The sequence below is a fragment of the Mastacembelus armatus genome, chromosome 6, assembly GCF_900324485.2.
Source record: "Mastacembelus armatus chromosome 6, fMasArm1.2, whole genome shotgun sequence".
Lineage (NCBI taxonomy): Eukaryota > Metazoa > Chordata > Actinopteri > Synbranchiformes > Mastacembelidae > Mastacembelus > Mastacembelus armatus.
This window is the reverse complement of record NC_046638.1, coordinates 1,463,256-1,485,857: the sequence shown is the minus strand read 5'-3', so window position 1 is coordinate 1,485,857 and position 22,602 is coordinate 1,463,256. Positions and strand designations below refer to the sequence as shown.

Here is a 22,602-nt window from a genome sequence, read left to right as displayed (position 1 = left end):
CTGGGATGCCTGTTTGATAATCCAGCCATGTGTCCTAAAGTAGGATTTGATCAGATGCCTTAAAAAACGACTTATTGCTAATTTGCTGTGCATCTCTCAGCTTGTTGTAAACTCGTAAAGTCGACCTGAGTCCACTCAAACTGCTTGACCTCAAATGCGCAGCAGCAGCAGCAGAGTCCAAATGAGCACCGCGCTGCCACGAGGGCGTGAAGGAGGACAGGACGGGAGCAGGATTAGAGCCGTTTGGCCTCCTGCCGCTCGCCGACACGATTCCTTCTGTCTGACATAATCAGGCGGATGTCCTTTTCTATCCGCCGACACGCTCTGGACGCTCTCAGCTGAGTGGACTCTGGCCGGGCTGCAGCCAAGGTACATCCTTCAGTGGGGATTAAACCCTCTGCTCCTCAGATTATTACCGGTTTAGCACTGCTCAATCTTGGAGATACAACAACAAGCAGAGAGCAAAACAAGAACAATATGCTGAGCCTCCCCCCACGGCAGATGAGAAATGTGCAGTCTGTGAAAATATGACTAGAAGTGTTTACACAGCGTTTGACACGTCCCTGATCGGATTTCTGAAGTTGGTTATTTCACGGTCTGAGGGGGCAGGAAGGCTTTTTTTTCCTCCCTCACCCCGAGAGATGTTTTCAGCACAAGAAGAAACTGTTTTGCCTAAACACACGTTAAAACATCTTTCAAACTCTCCTCTGAAAAGTCCCGTTTGCTCTAAATTCAGCATAACAAAAAAAAAAAAAAACAGCATCTGTCAAGGTCGACAGGAATCAGAAACAGCTCAGGACTGTGTTGTTGGTCAAAGGCCTGTTGGTGAACACACACACACAAGTAAAAACACACAGCACAATGTGAGACCGACAACGAGCCGCAACACGGCCCGACGGCGCCTCTTCACTTGCACTGTATGAGATACAATGGAGGGCAGGGAGGGGGCGGAGCTTCCACCTGTGCTCAGGTGTGTTTATATATGATCCACACTTTGACAGAGAGAGAGATAATCAGGATCTGCAGCTGCAGTTTCTCACAGAAAGTACTGGGACTTATATTCTGTGGTGTCTGGGGACAAGGCAGGAACTAGGGTTTTCCAAAGAGACACAAATCCAACACATCGTGCAGACCTGGCACACAAAACACATCAGATCCAGACCTGTGGCTCCTTCTTATATCTGGAATCTCTGGATGCAAACACTTTGATTAGCACTGAGGGACCAGATGGAGCCGCAGTCCCAGAGAAGGGACCTGATGTGTCATTACTTTGTTCAGCACTGACCTCCAGTAGACCAGGATGCCGATGAGGACGACCATGCCGACGACGGTGAGGCTGGAGATGACGGCCAGAGGAACCACGGCCTTCTTCTCGCTTTCCCAGATGGACCCGACCCTGGACTCATGGCTGCTGTTACTGGCGTCTGCAGCGAGAGAACAGACCAAGAGGTGGAAGTTAAAGAAGAGAAGGTGCCTCAGAGGAAAAGCTGCTCTGGTTTAAACAGCAAGGCCTTAAATGCCTCATTTACCTGATGTGCCCCCACAACCAGTCAGTGATTAAACTGCAGGTTAATTCACACTTATTGTGAAACTGACTCTTCAGTCCAGCTCTGTATTTTAAATAAGCTGTTGATGATCAGCAGGAACAGTGTTGATTGTTGATCTACAGCTGAAGCTTATTTCTCTTATTATGGATCATTTTAAACTCTATGTTCTGATGCACGTCAAGCAGAAGCAGAATAAAAATATAAAAAAATTTTAAAAAATAATGGAAACATTCAAACATCAGGACAGACTTAATACTTTTGTTTGAGTGTTTCTTAAAATCTCCATATACGTCCTCCGTCCTCTTGACACATGATTTCTGACTTCTATTTAGTGCTGCTCTCTGGAATAAAACACTAAAAGTACGAGGAGCCAAAGGACGAGCTGAGATTCCTGAGGTTTAACTCAACTTTTCCTGCCTCCTTGAGCTGTTTGCTCAAGCAAAACTCTCAGATCTCTCATAATGCACTTCAGAAAGAAACGCGAACTGTATTAACAGCCGAGCGCTGAAACACAATGTGCCCCCCTTCACATTCAGCCGCCTTCTTTCACGAGCACAAAACTCATCACATTCAAAACACCTGCCAAACTACTTGAAAGAAACACAGAGACGCACAAAGGCCCATCGTCAAACTCCGCCACAGATCAGGCGAGAACACGTTACTGCAGCACAAGCGAAGCTGAGCTGGAGTCAATCAAACAGCATTATTGTAACTCGGAACTGGGAAATGAAAACCTAATGGATGAACCTGACCTCGCTGAGCCGCTGAGGCTTCCCTTTATCGTCTGACAACCAGCGAAGAAAACACCAGTGTGCATTAACCTTGACTGGGAGGCTGTTTGTCAGAACTTAGCTCTTCCGCACAAACGGACCCAGTTCAGCCTTGAATGGCTGGGTCAAGTCTGTTGAGGAGCTCAAAAAGAGCCTGTTGTGCACCCTCTACTCTGTGCACGCTCAGAATAAAACCCATTCATTCAACTCGTCTATCCAACATCCAACGTTTCTGACTTTCAGAAACCACGAACACACGGGTGATGATGATAATGTGCAAAGAAAAGAAAAAGCCCAGACGGAAGATGGAAAAGGTTTCGGTGCAGAGACTGAAGAGAGAAAGCGAAGACGTGATGAGAAATAAGAACAGAAAACTTCTCCTCAAAGTTTCCTTTGAAAAGATTCAAATTAATAGATGAAGATGAAGCTGTGCCACCGTGCAGCTGCCTGTCAGAAGATCATGGAAACGCAGGAAAGGTAGGTGTGTTTCTGCATCTTAAAAAACTCCAGGCTGGTTTTACCATTTGAACGACGTACGACTGCCTCACTACATCATTTTTAAATAAGTAATCCATTAGCTTCCTTCTACTGTAACTAAAAGTGCTTCACTGCTGAGTGAAATCCTGGATTACAGATCTGCAGCACGTTCTGAATATCTGCATATCGATTTTCCTGCAGATTTGTGGTTGATTTCTGTCCATCTAAGTCTAAAACATTACACCTTAACAATCGACCAGTGGCTGTTAATGTGCAGGATCAGACCTGCTGCTAAACTGGGCTCTGTCTCCTGAGGACTGAGGGTCCTTTAAGGTGCAGTCAGGCTGTATGGACCTGGACGGTGTTTGAGACTCTGCTGCTCTCTGGTGGTCACAAGGTAGAAAAGATCTCAATGACCCTTAGTTGTAAAGTGGATTTCTGACATTTAAACGTCTACAACAACAAAGGAATAAATGTTAGTGAAAGTCCTGCTGGTGAATGTAAGAATGTAGGAACATGGATGAGTTAAGTTAAAGTGTTTCTGCCAAAACAAAAGACAGTTGTCCAGTAATAATAAAAATGAGTCTCCACATGTTTTTGTTTCAAGTAACGGACCATCAAACCTGCTGACGTGTTTTGGTTCATCAGGGAATAAACACTGTGACTAATTTGTGGTTATTACTGGACTGTCTCTTTGTTTTAGTCAGTGAAATAATTCAGTCTCACCAAATGCATGCTGGGATAGGCTGCAGGTAAGAAAATGGATGGATGCTAAAATGATTGAACCTCAAATGTTGATGAAGGTGAAGTTTTGGGATCCTGTTGGTGAATTTTGCTTAAACAGACAAAAATGAAAGAGTGAAATGTGGTTTTGTTGTTGGCAGATGGCGGATTAGTCGTCTTTACGATGTCCTGAACTCGACTTCATCTTGGTAATGTTCCCACAGGACGGTTTATTTTTTACCTGCGACTGGCTCCTCGTCCTCCGACTCTCGGTCCATGCGCTCTGGGATACTGAAGTCAGAGGAGGTCTCGTTGTCGTACAGGCTTTCGCCCTGCCCTGAGCCGCTCTCGTCCTCCCCGCCCAGCAACCACGGTGAAGCCGAGGTTACCACAGGGACGGGAGAAGCTGCAGCGCCTCCTACCTCAGAGGTGGCGGCGCTACCACTCTCACTTTCAAAATAAAATGCAGAGGAGCGGTCGTCCAAATCATCTGTTGTCTGGCCAGACTGGTCTGAGGTCGTAGTCAGGGGAATGGTGTTAGTGGCTGCAGTGGAATAGGGGAGTGCGCTCTCCCCAAAGGCAGAAGGTTGATCCCTGTCCCCCTCCTGATCTACACCCTCCTGTGAGTCGGGGAACAGGGCTGAGCCTGATGCGCTGCTGCTAGAGTCTAACATCTGTCCCTCTGGGGTAGGGGTGAAGGGGGAGGCTGTGGGTGAGGAAAGGAGGGCAGGTTTATGGAGGGCGGAGTTCCCATCTGACGCCGAGAACCAGGGATCCCCGACGCCAGAGACTGTGGCTGCAACAGAAATGGGAAGGTCACTATGGGTGGCTTGGAGAAGGTGGGAGTGGGGAGAGGACGACGAGGGAGAGATGGTGCTAAGGGAGGGCAGAGACTGGTCTAAGGACAGACCATCAGAACCTGCCACAGACTGAGAACGTAGAAGGTTATCTGTACCAACACCAGAGGCCGAAAGGAAGCCCACGCTAGAGTAGAGCTCTAAGCTAGCAGAGTCCCACGGGTGAGACGGCAGGGGGGCATGAGGGGAGGCATGCAACCACGACGAGGACGCCAATGGCTCCAGAGAACAGGCGCACATTGCATCCACATCACTAACTAATGGAAACCCATCACCACTGCCTTCTGAGACAAAAGACTCCATTGTGCTCCCTGTGGCATACCTTAAGTCCTCAAACCCAGCTGAGAAAGAGCGGGATAAACTAGGGGTCGCACCAGAAAGGGTGAAGTCACTAGAGAGGATAACTGAAGGCTGGAGGGTGGGGGTGAGTGACAGAGAGACTGTTGTGAGTGACGGATCCCAGGAAGATTCGGACGGCTCGGCGGCGGCGGTGGTGCCAGATGGTTCCAGCACTGTTTGGAGAGGAGGAGTATCACTAAACACTAAGGGGTCACCTGAAGAGACTGATGAAGATGAGGACCCAGACAACAAATCAGCATCACCATCATCATCAAACCCAACACTGGGGAAGATGGAGTCAGTCTCCCAATCAGACAAGGGGTGTGAGGGGTAAGGAGAGTGAGGCAGGGTGGAGGCAGGGAGTGTGGGGGTTGAAGGAGAAGCCAGGTCTTTGCTAGACAACAGTGCGGTAGCGGCATGCTGGGAGTCCAACGCAGAGGCAGACAGCACAGGCCAGGACGAGGAGGGAGGGTCATGCAGGCAGGTGGAGGAAGCAACGTTGGGGTCCGCGGTGTCACACGGAGGGGAGGAGGTGAAGGAGGAGGAAGAGGAGGAAGAGGAGGAGGGTAGGGCATAGGGGCTCTCACCGTCGGACAGCGACCGCGTGGTCTGCAAGAGAACGCCATTCGACCAGACAGAGGAGGTGGTAGATGAAAAATGAGGCATGCTGGGAGTTGTTGGCCTATGCAGAACAGCTTCACCCTCAGAGGAAGTTTGGGAGGTCAAGGTTTGGACCTCTGGAAGACCTCGGGGTCCAGAGGTGGTGTCTTCATTTAATGGATCCACCAGGTCTTGGTCAGTCTCAGTCTGGATGAAGGGTGATGATGTTGTGTTGCTAGTGTTGCTGGTACGAGACAATGTGGCCATTGTGGCGCTGAATGAAGAAATACTTTTACCACCTTCTGTCTTTGAAGGACTCGTGGTGCTAAGACCCAAGTCCGGACCAATGCCTTCATGAACATCATCGATATCAGCTTTTAAAGGGGTAGTGGAAACAAACACGTCACTGGTTGTTTCTGTTGTTGATGATGTCGTGGAGTAAAAGGGAAGGTTCCTGCCGACATCAGCATTGGTCTCTGGTGGCAGGGTGACCCCTGCTGGCTGAGTGGTGGTACTGTAGTGTGTAACCTCATCTGAATGGCTCAGTGATTGACTAGACTGGGTGGATCTGATGGGGGGAGCCAGATCAGTGCTTGTTCTTCTCTGACCCGATTTTGCTGTAGTGGTTCTGACGCCAGGTGGAGGTGATCCAGAAGCCGCGGTCCTTGGGGAGTCTGTAGGAATCTCGGTGAAATCATAATCCCCTTCTTCGAGCCGTCGAATGAAGTACAAAAACTCGTCTAAGCCGTTTCTACGGTCCTGTTGATGAGAGTAACATTTTATAGACACCAATAAATAAGTAAAATGTCATGAAGAAAAAACAGAGGCTGATTACTCACTTCAAATTCTGAATCCAGATCCAGTGCATCTTCTGGAAAAAGGCACAGATTGCATCATTAGTTACTCAAAGTAAACAAACTAAAATAGCTCCCAGCAAATTTCAAGACCATGGAAGAGACTGTCTCTATAATCACACTGGTGTTTGAAAATGTACAAATAAAAACAGACGTGACAAAGGAGTAAAACTATTTGGACACAATAGGATGAAAACATTCAGGGAAGAAGAAGAAATCTGTTTTTCCAAAAGCTAAAAAAAAAACACAATACTGAGATTTGAAAGCGAATGTGTGAACTGGAAACGAGGGAAGGTTTAACACGTTGGCTTCATAAATGTTTGCATGCGACACGTCAGACACACTGGACTGTCATGCATGGATCAGACAAACACAGAAAACCTTGGACCAAAAGCAACTAATCGATTTTCTGCTTCATCCTCATTAAACTTCACCTTCTAACTTTTATCTTAGCTTCTTGGTTTTCACAGTGTCACCCATCCGTCACCCAAGAGGGTAGAACAACAACAACAACAAAGCACACAGTGGGCATGTCAGGGGACAGGTGGGCAGGTGTGGCTCTTACCTGGCCAAGTGACATCATGGAGACCAGATCGAACTGGTTCGAGGCGACGTTTTACAAGTTTAACGAACTGAGTTTAAGGGAGACGAGTGAGGCAGGAGCAGAAATGTCTAAGAATAACTTTATTTCTCAATGGGAAGATACTCAGGGTTTAGTCAACTGTCAATCAATAACTCAACTGCTAAAAATAACACTGTGAATTATTCTATGGGTCTTGGAACTGGAATTAGTTCACTACAGAAACGTGACGCCAGAAATTTATTCAATGACAACATCTCAATCCATTTTGGATCTTCGTCAGGTCACAATTGTAGAAAATATTCTAAAATCCAGTGCCACATCCTAATATACTGTCCTCAGCCGCTGTAATTTTTATGTCTTAAACAAGTTGGACCTCTTGAGGGTTTCTGCTGCTCTAACTGGCGATTGATTCACCTGTTTCCCTGTTGAAACTGAGGGTCGTGACCTGACAAAGACCCAAAATGGATCGAAACGTCATTAAATAAATGTCTGTCTTTGAAGTGAGGGTGCAGGCGTCACATTTTGGATGACGTGGCACCTACATAATTTATTTATCTCAACTAGAATTAGCTGCACTGCTGACACTGTATTGATTAATTAAATCTAATAAGTAAGAACATTAATTGTGCTTTGAAAGGCACAAATGATTATTCCACCAAGACACAGGCTGTTGTTACTGTAAACTGCAGCTTAGTTTAGTTTAACTAGAACTATTTAATTACCAGAATATTCAGTGTGACGTCCCATCGTCTTAATCTGCAGATTCTGAATCTGAAACAAACTAATGTGAAGACATGTTTAAATTTAAAGCCCTTTTTTCTCTTCATTGTCTAACAAGCTACTGGTATGTCAACACTGCTTTTTAACAAGACGAATGAGTTTATTTCATATGAAGTTCAGTTCAAATACAAAGTCACTACGATCGTTGTTCCGATCCATGTTCCTCAAAACGCTGCGGCACACATGCAAACATTTGTCTTCCTGTGAGAGGCAGAAGGAAGTGACGCCACATTGTGACCACGAAAACAAAGATGGCGAACTTTTAATGTGACATGGAAGAACAAAAGCTTCATCTCAGAAATACAGAAAAATACAAGAAGAGTACAAGAAGAAACACGAGTCAAACAACAGCAGCGTGTGATTGTGACTAAATCCTGACAAAACAGAAAATGTAAAGCCCAGAGTGAAGGGTGAGAAGGTGTAGAGATAAAAAATACAGATCTATCATGGAGGGGTCACAGACAGGAAGAGTGGGAGGATGGAGATGTTTCTAAAATAAGAGACTGGAGAAGAAACATTGATGAAGAAACACAAGAGGTGAGTTTACGTCAGTTCTCTCCTCTAAGTTTATACAGAGAAACTGCTCCCAGATCATTTACACAAGATTTAGTTTTTACTTTATTTATTATTTTACCAATGCTAGCAGTTTCCCTTTACTTCCAGTCTTTATGCTAAGCTAGGCTAAAAACATTACATGGAAAACAAGGGACACCAGACTTTTAACTATCATGTGATTTATCATGTCAAAGTTAAATTATACTACACCAGCTCACTTTGATGTTTTGTTTTTATGAAATCATTTCACCTAGTCTCCCTTCACTCTTTCATTTTTATTTTTATTGGTTCTATAAAACAAGTTTTCACATTTTTACTTCACTAGAATCGGTTTGTCTGCCAAACTCTAAGCTTGTTCTCGGGCTCGGTCGCTCTTACCGGGGTCATCGACGGGCATAACCAGGGTCAGCTGGTCACTCTCACGTCCGTACAGACCGTTGGTGCAGACCGCCACCACCTGGACCACATAGCTGGTGTTGGCTGACAGGTCATCGAGTAGCGCCCCCTGGTGGAGAGAGAAGGACGGACCATCAGTTTTCTGGTTTTCTTCTTTTGATTAATAAATGCAGATGGATAACCTGTCAAACATTTCATCTTTTTTAGAAACAGCATAAATAAAGACTTTAATCAGTGATCACGTTGATATTTATAAGATGCAGATGGATTCAAAACTGAATTGTTTATGTTCTTTTTTAAATTGGAGTAAAGGTTTGCCCATCTCTGCTCTTTATCCAGTGGGTTTGACGTGTTTAGATTTTCAGAGCAGCTGGTTCAGGCTGGATGGAGGTGGAAGACTGATGGAACCTGTTATTGGTATAAATCGTGGACTCTCACCACGTCCTGGTCTCCGTCAGTCAGGTATACAGAGGGGGCAGAGTTCTCCACACTGGCCAGGCGGTAGCTGACGGAGTATTTCTCAATGTTGGCGTCGTAAACCGCCCGTGGACGCTCCCACGTCACCAGCAGGCTGCTGAGGTTTTGTGGGAACGCCTGGATGTTTTCTGGCTCCGAACTGCACACTGAAGGAACACACAGACGGGAACAAACACAAGTTTTCACTGCTGAACAAGTACTTTTACTTTGAATTTTGCTGATACTACTTCAAGGTGGATTTACTGTGGTACTTCATTCTAAATGAAGGGTATGAGTACTTGTGCATCCATGTCCCTTCACCGTATTAATCCTAATTATTATTTCATGTGTACACAAGAGCTGCTCCTTTATGGTTCTGAGAGTCATCTCCTGCACCAGAACAATGACTGAGATTAGAGGTGACAGAACCTCCGGGATTAACACAGAACAGAAATGGTCTGAGCGTCGATGACAACAGTCAGAAAGAGACTCCATCGTTCCAAACACTGAACTAAACCTCTGACCTTCATCCTCCTTCAGGGGTCAAAGTGAAACCAACACACTGTGTCTGAGGTGCAGACATTCATCTGACTGGTTTTACCAGAGGAGGCTGATGTGTGTGGTTGTCCAGCAGAGGGCAGCAGATGCCAGTACTGATGGGTAATTTTTACAGTTTCACCACCAGGTCAATCTCTGACAGAAATGCTCCAGTACGTGCTGAAATTCTGTTAGAAGTTCTTCAACATCTACATTAGGATCCACTCCAGCTTAAAAACCAAACCTTTCTTCACCTGCATCAAATCCTCTGATCTGCAAAATCTCCTTCCTCCATCTCAACAAACTTCATCCCACCCCGAGTTCTTGAAAAACATGTCCGTGTCTTTTTTTTTTTTGTCTTTACATGTTTGATGATGATGGTCAAACACAACTCAGGCTTTTATGTGGTCAGACAACAAATAAAAACATTAATAAAGCCCAGAGAAACAGATCAATACCACTTCATAGCTGATTATCATGTTCAACCAGCGAGCAGCGTAGAAATCAATGGTTAACCCAGTCGACTCATCTGCTGCAGTTTAATTTAGGTCGCTGGTTTTCTGCTAATCCCTCTGTCAGTTGTTTCCATCGTCTGTGATCCACTTGTCTCTGCTTCATTTACACTTTAATTAGCTCTGGTGCTAAATAAACCTGTTATTCTTTGGAATACTAAAAGGATTTCACCTGAGGTTTAAGAAACATTAAGACTTTAAGTAAAAGCACTGCAGGTTACTGTTTATTTGGGATGTGCAGAGGCAGAACAGTGGGAGGATTCTGGATGCTGACCTGGGTTCTGGACTTCCTCGGTGCCAGTGTAGGAGGCGAACACCTGACCCATGAACTGCTGCTGCTGCTCCCGGTAGTTGTTCTGCAGGTAGTCGCTCAACATCACGTAGCCGGCCTGCTGCATCGTCATCACCTCGCAGAACATCTCCAGCTGCAACACAGCAGCAAACAACAACATGATAACCAACATCAGCACCATCAGTTCCTGCATTCACCCTGAGGAGCAGACTGAAGGACCCAGGAGCCACAACAAACTACGAGACCTTTAATACTCCGATCAATAGGAAAATATTGGCCATGAAACACTTGATCCCATCATTTCTGTCTTGTTCGAATAAACAGGTTCTTTCTGCTCATGTCTGACCCACGTGGGGGGAACATTAGGTGATGGGACGTGTTTCTGGGGGGGACAGAAACATGGAGGCACCAAAACCAAACTGCTCTGTGGCTGATACGACGTTTTTGTTGGAGCCTTTCAAAGATTTAAGGATTGTTGATGGTCAAAGGCTCCAAACAACCAGTTGATTAACGAAGCCTGAATCCACAGAACCATCAACCCAGTCAGACTAAATTCTTCTTCTTCTGTTGTATTTCCTGTTTATTAACACCTCACAGCAGGTGGAGCCACTTTGCACATGTCAGGAAGTTTATTCTGTTATAGATCAGCTCCATGTGAACAGTTAAGGTGGAATGATTTCAGTCAGATTGAAGAAATATTGTCCATGTTTAACTGCAGATAATGACATGTGACATTAACTAAACAGAAATGTGAAAATATACAAAGTGCTTAATGAAGACATCCACGTCACTGCAGAGGCACCTAATCTGTTTTCTACTGCACCAAAACAAAGTATAACACATCCAGGACACACAGCAGCAGGTCTCTGTACAGTGTGTCCAAGGAGGAGCCATAAACCATATTGGACTAGTCCTTTAACTGAGGTGCATCATCTGACACAGATCTGAGCTGCAGGGCCCATTAAAGCCATTTGCTGATGTTAAAGTTGTGATTTTAAACCATTAGCAGCCTGAACTGAGCTGGAATGCAGACGGGCTGAGGCACGTCACCGAGGTTTGGAAAGACCTGGAAAACCTGGAAGACCTAGAACAGCCACAAGGTTCAAGAGAAAAGTAAATAAGCTAAAGTTGCACCGATCTTGTCAATTCTGAGAGCTAATTCTTCATCTTTGACAGATTATTTATCAGATATTTGTCAGGATTTAAGGCTATTCCTGGTGATTAGGTCACAACAAAGATTTCAATACGTCCATGTGCACCTTAACTTCTAGCTCTGTCAACTTTGAACATCATCTGATCTATTGTTTCGTTGAGGACACGGTGTGGTTGCATACAAAGATGATTCAGTGGCATGAATTCATTCAAAGACCAGTCGATGCTGAAAATCACATTGTCTCGTGTGTTTCAGATTAAATACCATAAAGAGCTTTTGTTTGCCTAATGTGATGACGGTGTCAGTACGGCTGTCAATCAAACTCAGCCTGAGGGCAGTCTCTCTCACACACACACACACACACACACACACACACACACACACACACACACACACACACACACACACACACACACACACACACACACACACACACACACACACACACACACACAGACAGCCTGCTGTCGGCCTCACCCATCACTTGTGTTTCCTGAGCTCTGGTATGATAATTCCTCCTTTCAACATCTTGAACACATTTCTAAAAGCTCGTTTACGCACATTTCTGTAATTGTGTCACTTTGTGTCTTTTCATCTTGAACAAAACTCCAAGGTTGACTCCTGGCCTCCGTCCTGGCGAACACTTTCCTCCTCTCAGGCAGCCTTTAGTTTCGCTTTGTAAAAATTATCTGACAGACGTTTCCACTCTTAGCAAAAAAAGTCTTTTTGTTTTTTGCTCAAACTGTTTTATTGTCATGTGATGATGCAGGTGCAAGTAAATGAACTTTGACCTGAAAACCTGCCTGTTCAGTGAAATCACATGAAGAAGAGATTGTTTTGAACCTCTGACTGCTTCAAGCCTTTATGATCCCTTTGTATAATTACATATTTGGCTTTTTATCCCTTTTAATAACATTAACCTGTGTTCTGCTTTAGCACATGTTCTTTTGCCTTAGGTGGGTTGGATGTAAGTTTGAGGGAACAGGGCTGATGCCTTAAATTTCATTCTATCACAGTATATTTCTATATCTTACGTACGAATTTGATGACTGCCTTGGCCTTAACATCCTGGCACAGTATTTCTTACCTGTTCGTCAGAGATGGCCACCGTGGATTTGAAGATGATCCATTCCACGGTCTCGCTGCAGGGTGGCGTGGTCAGAGAACCGTTGTAGATGAAGTACTTCTCGGTGGAGTTTGGCAGGAGACCTCGCAGGGTGAAGGGCGAAATCTCTGCACTCTTCCCTGAACAGAAGATGAAGCGAGTTGAATAAAGTCAACAGAAGGAAGAGAAGACGGAAGAAGAAAGTGACGTACCGTATCTGCTCACGCTGGAGATGCCGTCTATGATGGCAGCGTAGTTGACATTGTCTTCAATGCTCGTCTGTGAAGACAATCAGTTTTTCTATTGATATATATCAATTGTTAATATTTAGATGCCTGGAGGATCTAAAGAGGTTGAACATCAGGTTAGAACTTTTTATCTTTAAACAGACTTGGCTGTTGGTGATCACCTAATCATTGTGACCACAGGTGATTTCAGGACTCCATCAGAGCTCTGTATGCCACGCCCAGGCTGAAAGCATCAGAACTGTAATATGTGGATGAGTTTGGTTAAATAGAAGCAGAAGAGCAGTAAAACTGTTTTGCTGTTTTTGAGACAGCTTGAAGGGTTGGCACTACATGTATTTCACAACCGAGACAGAAAGAAGAAAATGAAAAGGAGGGGAATGACATAAAATAAAACCCTCAGGCCAGATTTAAACCCAGGACTCGTGGGTTACACAACAAAGCCACCAGACACCTCTCAACATGAATTTTGGAGAATTAAAAAGCCCAAACCCCAGCCCAGGTACCTGCCAAGGCACTGGCAGAGCAGAAAAACATTTTTCTTTTTTGTGTTGGTTGGTAGTTTTCCCACCCTGCTCTCCACCCAACCTGAAGTCCAAAACAACAGACACAGCCTGCAGCTTCACATCAAATGTTTTTTCTGAGTTTCGCTCCAACATGGCCTCGGTCGGTTCGAACACGCCAACGTGGCCGCAGGCGACGCGACTCACAAAGCAGAGCGCAGGAAGAGACAGAAAAGTATGCAGAACGCTTGGTACAACCCCAGCCCTGCCAATGAAAACAGACCAGACTCTGCAATGATCCTGAGCCAAAGCTATGAATCAAACCGTCCAAACACAGCGTTCTCACTGGGGTGGTACTACAGCAAAATACTGCAAGACTTTGACTCCACAGAAATCGACATGAATAAGGTCATTCTGCGAACTTTTGGGATTTAAGAAAACTTTGAAAGCTCATCTTAAACTAGTGTCTGTGTTGTGAAAAAGCCAAGAGACCTGTCACCCTCCAATAATACTGTTCCATAATACTCAGATACAGTCAAACTGTTAGCACAGAGCTAACGACAGTTAGCAGCATGACCCCTGATCCCGACTGCCCCCTCATACCAAAAACGCTTAGAAAAAACTAATAAAAAAAGAAGCAGGCCACTTTATTGAAGTTAAATCTAAAATACATTCCATGCTATTTGGACATTTAGTGAAAACAACACTTTGAAACTAGCATGTTAGCTACCAGCTAAAATAAACAGCTAAAGCAGAGACCGTGTCTCAGTTTGTAGCTGTTAATAAAAGTTGTTCAGTGATTCAAATATTTTGGTTGTTTTTAGCTAATGATTGACTTTAGCTACTAAAGCATGGCAGCTGAAAGAGTCTGGGTCAGTTTAGGAGTTGAACACTGTTGGTTAGCTTTGGTTTATTTTATTTAAACGCCCACTTCACTGTCTGTAACCTCAGTGTGATCGGGGTACACGACCGCCTGCCTCGTAAAGAGCGTGCACGTCATCTCACACCTCAAACAGCACGGCGAGCGCGGCGATCCTGCCTCCCGCCTTAACGGCTTCGTCTACGGAGTCGAAGCGATGGGCTTCATAACAGTAGATCTGCATCTGAGGGAGGAAATGGAAAGATGTCAAACTACACAAACACCAGCACAGTCACATTTCTTATTTGCACAACCTTATACTTGTACTGCACTGACATACACAGAAATAGGTTTTATTTTTTAATCCTCGACAATTATTTAACAGCTTTACAAACACATGATCTGCTCACAGAAAGTTAGACTGTAACCTAAGTTAAAGATTAAACTACCTAAACATACAGGGACAGCTGAAACCATCAGTCAGTTGGTAGATATTCCAATTTTCTGTTGACTATCCCTTACATTAATATGTTTTATATTTACTTGCAGTATTCTTACAGTTGGGTATTAGTACTTTTGCTTACATAAAGGATCTGAATACTTCCTCTACCACATATTCTATTCACCTCCAGAGGGTATCTGACTCCATCTAGACCGTGTTCGGAGCCGTCTGACGAGGCGTTGCAGCGCCCCCAGTGGAAGGTGATACGTCCGACTCTGAATTTTGACCTGAGACCCCCTCCGCTGACATAAAACTCCCCGTGCACATCCACCGCCACTGAAAGCAGAAAACACAGACATGAGCGGATGCACGACACTCATCATCTATAAAGAAAACGTTACACAACAAACTGTCTTCTGCTTTTACAGCTCTGAGGCCTCGAACTCAACACAGACAAACCTCTCCCTGAAAATAACTGATTATAAATTGACACTAGATCAAACCATGAGCTCGATGAGCTTGTACACCACATGATTGTCCATCAACACCTTCTTTGGATCATCATACAATGAGAGAATCAACAGGGACATGTTCCTCAGGTTTGTCTTTGTTGGACCTGACAAAAAGTCCCCTCCAGGATCGAAACCTTCTTTGATGTCTTGAAAAGGTGGAGCATCACACAGTCCTTTCATCTTCTGTGCTCCACTGTACATCCCAGCCCATCAGTTTCAAAATCAAATGGCCATGACCATGACTATTGTTTTGAGAAGATAGTACCTTTATACATGTGAATGCACTGATGAAATTCAGTGTTTCCAGACCTGCAGACCTGAAGGACCGTTTGTTACTGGTAGGTTTTTATTCTTTTATTAAACTTTGATCTGTGTGTGGTTAGCCTCACTCATGTCCTCTTTGTTGTCTGTGATGGCTCTTATCGTGCTTTCTTTTAACCTCATCTGACATCTAATTTCCCCTTGTGGGAGGGTAAATATTGACTCATCTTGTCGCTGATTCATTTGTGTTGAAAAGTTTGCGTCGTATAAAAAGGCACGAACCGATCTGCGTGGCCCATCTATCACCTCTTTTTTTTTTTTTTTTTCTGGAACTGAGATCTTCCATTTGTGGTCGTGTTTGCGGCAGTCTGTGCCTTGAACTTACACTGGGCCCGTTTGTTTTCCTGTCAGCCTGAACCACGCTCAGATTGCCCACCAAACATCTCCATTAATAAAAGCCTTTGGTGCAGCAGAGTACTTCTTATTTCGCTGAGTGCTGTTGCTAAGAAGCGTTGGACTCGTCTGTTTGGAGCTTTTCAAAAAGCGGGGCGGGATCCCTCTTGTCTACAATTTCACTTAACAGTTACCTTGAAGGCAGAGTGGAGGTTATAGTGTTTCACACCACTTAGAGAAAGAGAAATCTATAAAAGGCTCTCGACCCTGTCAAATCCGAGACAGGTAACTGTATCCTTCACAATAGGACACCTTTGTGTGTCAGTAAGTGTGTAACTGGGAGAGAACCGTCAGGAAAACAGGAGGTTGAACCTTTTACTTTTTGCTGAGAGGGAGGAAGAAGGGAGGAGAAAAAGAAGAAAAGAGAAGGTTATAGATTGATAGACAGAAGCCAGGATTAATATCTTTTACTCAACAAGTCTCAGGAGTGACAGTAGATAACCTCCATATCTTTGGTTTTAGTAGTTTAGTTTGGTGGCAACAGGAAGGATTTTTATGATTTTTCTTATTACAATAACTGCAGATAACCAATACGTGAACTTGCTTCTGGTCTACTGATAGTCTTGGACCGAGGCCTAGGCAGTAGCTGATGGACAACATGCCTATGGCTGAATCGGTCTAGCAAGTTCTCACCAGTCTTGCCATCGTTCTTGATGGCTGTCCTGTCCTTTGTCAGACTGTCCCAGCCTTCGAACCTCAGCTTCTGGTACTGCAGCTTCACCTGGGCCAAGTCCTCCTTGATGTTGATGGGAGACTGCTTGGCGTTGCTGCAGGAAGGAAACTTCTTGGCCCAGTTGTTTTGGTTTAATGTTCCTGGAAGACAGAGGGGAACAAGAAGCATCAGCATAGCATCCAGAGGACCGAGGTAGCTCCTGGAATAAGAAAATCCTACCCAGAAAACTAATGAACAGAAAATCAGATATTACTCTTTTCTCAGCAGACTTAAGTCTGACATATTGGCATGTCCAAAAAGCTCTTGAATGCACCATAACAACAGCACTTACAGAATACAGATGTAATAGGCTGTAGATGCCTTTGTGATGCCTGGATGCGTGAACTGTACCATGGGGCTAATCTCCTCTGATTCACCAACTTCTTTTTCAGAGGGGCCACAGTATCAAGCGTTTCACAGCACTGTCAACATGATCAGTTTGGTAAGTTGTGGGACTGAGGCAGCTGCCCTCCACTGTGTTCATACTTGGCATAGATGGAAATAAAGATGGAATCATTTTCTTATCATTATTAACAGCGTAGTCAGATAAACATCTGCTGTAGTGGAATTTTCTTCCAAATGCTGCATGATCCATCATCTTAAATTCAAAAGTTATTAAAGAATGATCTGACAAAACAGGATTTTGGGGAAGAACTATTAAATGTTGTCAATCAGTGAGTTGGGACAGGTGGAGAGTTTAATAAGTTTGAGTGGAAGATTGATCGACCTGTGCTTCAAGGAACGTGATAGTTTTTATGACTGAGGGGGGTTGATTCATATTCATCCTGCTGCAGCCAGGTTTCAGTGAATAAGTCAATTTGATGATCAGTCATCAAATCATTTACTAACAGAGATTTAGACGAAAGAGTTTCTCTGTGGTGTCCAGCACCTGGACAGCCAGCCACGGAACAACATGTCATGGCTGGTCAGATTGTGGAGGAGCCCAGAGAAAATTACACAGTCCAAGATTGTTTTAGCAAAGTTACACACCGGGCAGGAACGTGAACAGGCAGGGGATGAGCCGTGGGCTTCTGCTCTGCAGGATGTTTCCGTCGGACAGCTAACAGGCTAACCGCTAACCACTAACAGGCTAACCGCTTACAGGCTAACCACTAACAGGCTAACCGCTTACAGGCTAACCACTAACAGGCTAACCGCTAACGGGGCTAACCGCTAACCACTAACAGGCTAACCGCTAACGGGGCTAGGCTATCGGGCTTTTACTCGAAGGTGCGGAGCTTCCAGTTCAGTGATCCTCGCCTCCAAAGCCGCCAGAAGCCTCCACTTATTCCAGGTCTTATTGTGACTAAAGGAGGCAGAGGAAAAACTAAACATGTGGCACATCCAGCAGGAGACACAGGGAGAGGCCATGCTAGCAGCTACCTGAGCTAACAAACGGAGGGTCGCGAGTCCGGAAAGAGCAAGAAGAACCGGACAGAAAAAGACGGTACTTGACTAGTACAGGGGACATATATGATATGATATACGATATATGAACTGCTGTACAGAGAATCTAGATGGATTTTAGGTGAGTTAGACTGGAGCTAATCCGTTAAGGAGCTGTGTAGAAACACACACAACATGATAACAACAGGAAGTGGGTTCACTTACACAGGAAACACGTCACCAAGACGTACACTGCCTGCAGTAACCTCTCCTGGTTCAGGTTAGGAAATCATTCTGTACTGAAAACCTGTGTAAAGTTCTACTTTCTGTCAGAACTGTTGTACCTAATAAAGTGGCCACTGAGTGTACATCACATGTAGATAATAAATAACCCTGATAATACTTTGTTGTCTCTTCATTAGTCGGACAAACTGATTCAGATTCAGTGAGTTGCCCTGATAGCACTAACAAGCTAATGAGCCAGTGAGGTCATGACCTGCAGCTGTTCTGCTGCTCTCACAACATCAGCTCACTCTTTTCACTCCGAGCTTCATTAAGGTCAGAGCCGAGACTGTTCGACCTTCAGGGAGACTTTTCTAAGACAAAAGCTGCAGCTCCTTAACTGCTGCTCAGAGGAAGGGCTCAGCATCAGGTTTCCCTTTACTTTCAAACACAAAGACCAGCCCGACATGATGAATGACATAAACACAGTATGGAAAATGTTACAGCAAGAAACAGATTATCCCTCAAAGAGTTTGTCCATTCATCCATCAGCTGCACCTGAAAAGTGAAGCACACAGATGTCATGCAGCAGCTCATGTTCATGTCAAACAGATCTACAGCCTCAGGCTCTATGTTGCAAAAACGATCTGAGCAGCATGTGAGGTACAACCAGAACCACTGCATGTTCTGCTCGTATATCCGGCTGCTGAGTGCAGACTACATGTGGATTTGTCCACATCTGGTTAGAGTTGCTCTCTGCACACTCTGTTTCTGAAACGGAGATAAGACACGGACGAGAAGCTGCTGCCTCACAGTGAACTCTGGTTTCTTTTAACCACCATCGTAAATGTTCTGTAACCAAAGTGCTTTTTACTGGAACTGAGGCAATGAAGGTCCTTTACAGGAAGTAGCCGGTGATTTTCTTGGTTTCTACATTAAGTGAAGGAAATAAAAATCTTAACCAAAAGCAAGATGTTCTTTTTTTTTTTTACCTTACTTGCCTATTTTAATTAATTAAACCACACTCTTTCCCTAACCTTAACCAGTGTTTAATCCTAACCAAACCTTAACTACTGTCAGATCAGATGTTCTATGGTTCTTGTTGACCTTTTCATTTGCATAAATTAAGTTTTCAATGGCAGCTGAGATGTTTTATTTCTCCAAACTAAAAGACAAAAGTTCTCTGGTGATTTGCTGCAGATGTGAAGGATAAAAATGAACAACATGCTTTTAGCCACTTATTTAAAATGGACTCAGTCCTGACTTTCTATAATATCCGGCTTCATTTATCACAAGCTGCTCTGGACAAAAGCATGTGTCAGCTGAACGTAACGTGGAAAACCCAGAATTACAACACAATACACAACCTGTCATGCAGCTTCTGTGCAACATGTAAAGGTGCAGCTCCACCTGCGTGCCCCGGCCCCATTATCATGATTATTATCATTATTTGCTTCTAAAACTCCCTCCTACCCAGCTGAGTACATCAGGATGTGAAAATTAAAGAGCTGGAATAACTGGATCTTAACGTAGATAAGAGCTGCAGCTATACGTTATTCAAAGACCAGTAATCGGCTCTGACCTGCCTGTTTTAAAAATGATTCCTGTGTGTTCACCACCATGTGTTATGTTCATTCATGTGATCCTAATTAGGAATAAGCGGGTATAGATGATGAATGAATGAATGAATGAATGAATGAATGAATGAATGTTCTTTTCATCTTGTTTGTGACTATAAAAGTTGCATTTTTTATGTGTAACTGATCCAGATGTTGCTGTAAAGGTCTTACAGACAAACCTGGGTTAAAAAAAAAAAAAAATGAAAGCAACACTTGTCACAGTTGTCAAATACTGCAGTAACAGTAAAAAAATACTGCAGTGTGAAAACCATCTGTTCCAAGTAAAAGTCCTGGATTCAAAATGTTACTGCAGTAAAAGTACAATTACTGGAAAGGATAAAAGTTCAAGGATGAAGTAGCACAACATGCAAATACTCAGGTGAAGTAAAAATACCTCTGAATTGTACTAAAATACAGTAAATGTTACTTTCCACTACTGCTTTGTATTATAGACTCAAGTGTGTGCAGCTATTTCACTGTGTCATGTTGTTTCAAACAGTATTGTGTTTTTCAGCAGGTACACCAGTGGTCACATGACACTCTGTCCTCACTCTGATTGGCTGTCAGAGCTTCTTCATCTACAGGACAAAGAGTCCAACCAGGTCAGACAGACTTCTGGGTCAGGACGGATATTAGCATGTCAATGGACGGACACACACACACAGACACACACAGACACACACAGACACACACAGACACACACAGACACACAAATCAAAGTACAAAACAGCTAAAAAGGCCATAAAAGTGGCTTTTAAGACATTTCTGGGATGATTTGTCTGAACACATATGTGAATATGAAGCTTCCCTTAAAAGGATCATAAATTCACCTGAATCCTAAATATTTACCTTCAAATTCCACTTAAATTAATCATAAAGTTAGAACCAGGATCCATATATGGCAGCATGATATAAACATTATTCTTGTTAATCCTGTTACAGACCTTTTCTCTCAGATCTCTAAAGTTTAACAAGCCAGTTAAATATCAAATAACTTTGTTCTTACACATACAAATCCTGAAGTGAGATTAAAGGGAGTAACACTTGAGTCATGTGATGCAACAGGATCATTTCCATATAATCTTTTTAGCTCAGAGTCTGAGCTGCTCTAAAGAAGCTCGAGTAACAACAGTGTCCAGGCTGTTGCTCAAGGGTTGAGGCAGAGTTTTGAGCAGGAGCAGCAGTCTCCAAATATAAACTGCTGTTCTGACTGAGACTCAAGTTCATTTCATTAATTATGACACAAAATGCAAAACTACCAAAACAAATGGAAAATTAGAAATATATGCAAAACAACCACAAACATGCAAAAATATATATAATAAATATATAAAACAACCAGAAATACATGCAAAACTATGAATAGATGCATAGAACAACCACAAATAGATAAATAAATCAGGTTAAAGGTCAAATCTCATCGATAACTCAGTTCAATCACATAAAATATATATATATATATATATATATATATATATATACAGTGGGTACGGAAAGTATTCAGACCCCTTTAAATTTTTCACTCTTTGTGTCATTGCAGCCATTTGCCAAAATCAAAAAAGTTCATTTTATTTCTCATTAATGTACACTCAGCACCCCATCTTGACAGAAAAAAACAGAAATGTAGAAATTTTTGCAAATTTATTAAAAAAGAAAAACTGAAATATCACATGGTCATAAGTATTCAGACCCTGTGCTCAGTATTGAGTAGAAGCACCCTTTTGAGCTAGTACAGCCATGAGTCTTCTTGGGAATGATGCAACAAGTTTTTCACACCTGGATTTGGGGATCCTCTGCCATTCTTCCTTGCAGATCCTCTCCAGTTCTGTCAGGTTGGATGGTGAACGTTGGTGGACAGCCATTTTCAGGTCTCTCCAGAGATGCTCAATTGGGTTTAGGTCAGGGCTCTGGCTGGGCCAGTCAAGAACGGTCACAGAGTTATTCCGAAGCCACTCCTTTGTTATTTTAGCTGTGTGCTTAGGGTCATTGTCCTGTTGAAAGGTGAACCTTCGGCCCAGTCTGAGGTCCTGAGCACTCTGGAAGAGGTTTTCTTCCAGGATATCTCTGTACTTGGCCGCATTCATCTTTCCTTCAATTGCAACCAGTCGTCCTGTCCCTGCAGCTGAAAAACACCCCCACAACATGATGCTCCCACCACCATGTTTCACTGTAGGGATTGTATTGAGCAGGTGATGAGCAGTGCCTGGTTTTCTCCACACATACCGCTTAGAATTAACGCCAAAAAGTTCAATCTTGGTCTCATCAGACCAGAGAATCTTATTTCTCATAGTCTGGGAGTCCTTCATGTGTTTTTTGGCAAACTCTATGCGGGCTTTCATGCACTGAGGAGAGGCTTCCGTCGGGCCACTCTGCCATAAAGCGCCTGCAGTGATAGTTGACTTTGTGGAACTTTCTCCCATCTCCCTCCTGCATCTCTGGAGCTCAGCCACAGTGATCTTTGGGTTCTTCTTTACCTCTCTCACCAAGGCTCTTCTCCCACAATTGCTCAGTTTGGCTGGACGGCCAGGTCTAGGAAGAGTTCTGGTCGTCCCACACTTTTTCCATTTGAGGATTATGGAGGCCACTGTGCTCTTAGGAACCTTGAGTGCTGCAGAAATTCTTTTGTAACCTTGGCCAGATCTGTGCCTTGCCACAACTCTGTCTCTGAGCTCCTTGGGCAGTTCCTTCGACCTCATGATTCTCATTTGCTCTGACATGCACTGTGAGCTGTAAGGTCTTATATAGACAGGTGTGAGCCTTTCCTAATCAAGTCCAATCAGTTTAATTAAACACAGCTGGACTCCAATGAAGGAGCAGAACCATCTCAAGGAGGATCAGAAGAAATGGACAGC

General features: G+C 43.9%; 1 protein-coding gene across 3 annotated transcripts in view; it reads right to left on the bottom strand.

Moving 5' to 3' along the window:
* ptprz1a (protein tyrosine phosphatase receptor type Z1a) overlaps window positions 1–22,602 on the bottom strand; it is a 56,816-nt gene that overhangs the window by 14,098 nt on the left and 20,116 nt on the right. For 2 of the 3 annotated variants that reach the window (XM_026311622.1, XM_026311623.1), the window contains exons 3-14: window positions 16,445–16,624; window positions 14,770–14,921; window positions 14,292–14,387; window positions 12,749–12,815; window positions 12,519–12,676; window positions 10,261–10,411; window positions 8,920–9,104; window positions 8,464–8,590; window positions 6,153–6,184; window positions 5,301–6,072; window positions 3,759–4,313; window positions 1,286–1,424 (exon numbers count right to left, since the gene is read on the bottom strand). In XM_026311622.1, the coding sequence (XP_026167407.1) occupies window positions 1,286–1,424; window positions 3,759–4,313; window positions 5,301–6,072; window positions 6,153–6,184; window positions 8,464–8,590; window positions 8,920–9,104; window positions 10,261–10,411; window positions 12,519–12,676; window positions 12,749–12,815; window positions 14,292–14,387; window positions 14,770–14,921; window positions 16,445–16,624 (2,614 nt within the window). The remainder of the gene's footprint in view (window positions 1–1,285; window positions 1,425–3,758; window positions 4,314–5,300; window positions 6,073–6,152; window positions 6,185–8,463; window positions 8,591–8,919; window positions 9,105–10,260; window positions 10,412–12,518; window positions 12,677–12,748; window positions 12,816–14,291; window positions 14,388–14,769; window positions 14,922–16,444; window positions 16,625–22,602) is intronic. The other variant, XM_026311624.1, reaches the window with a different exon arrangement.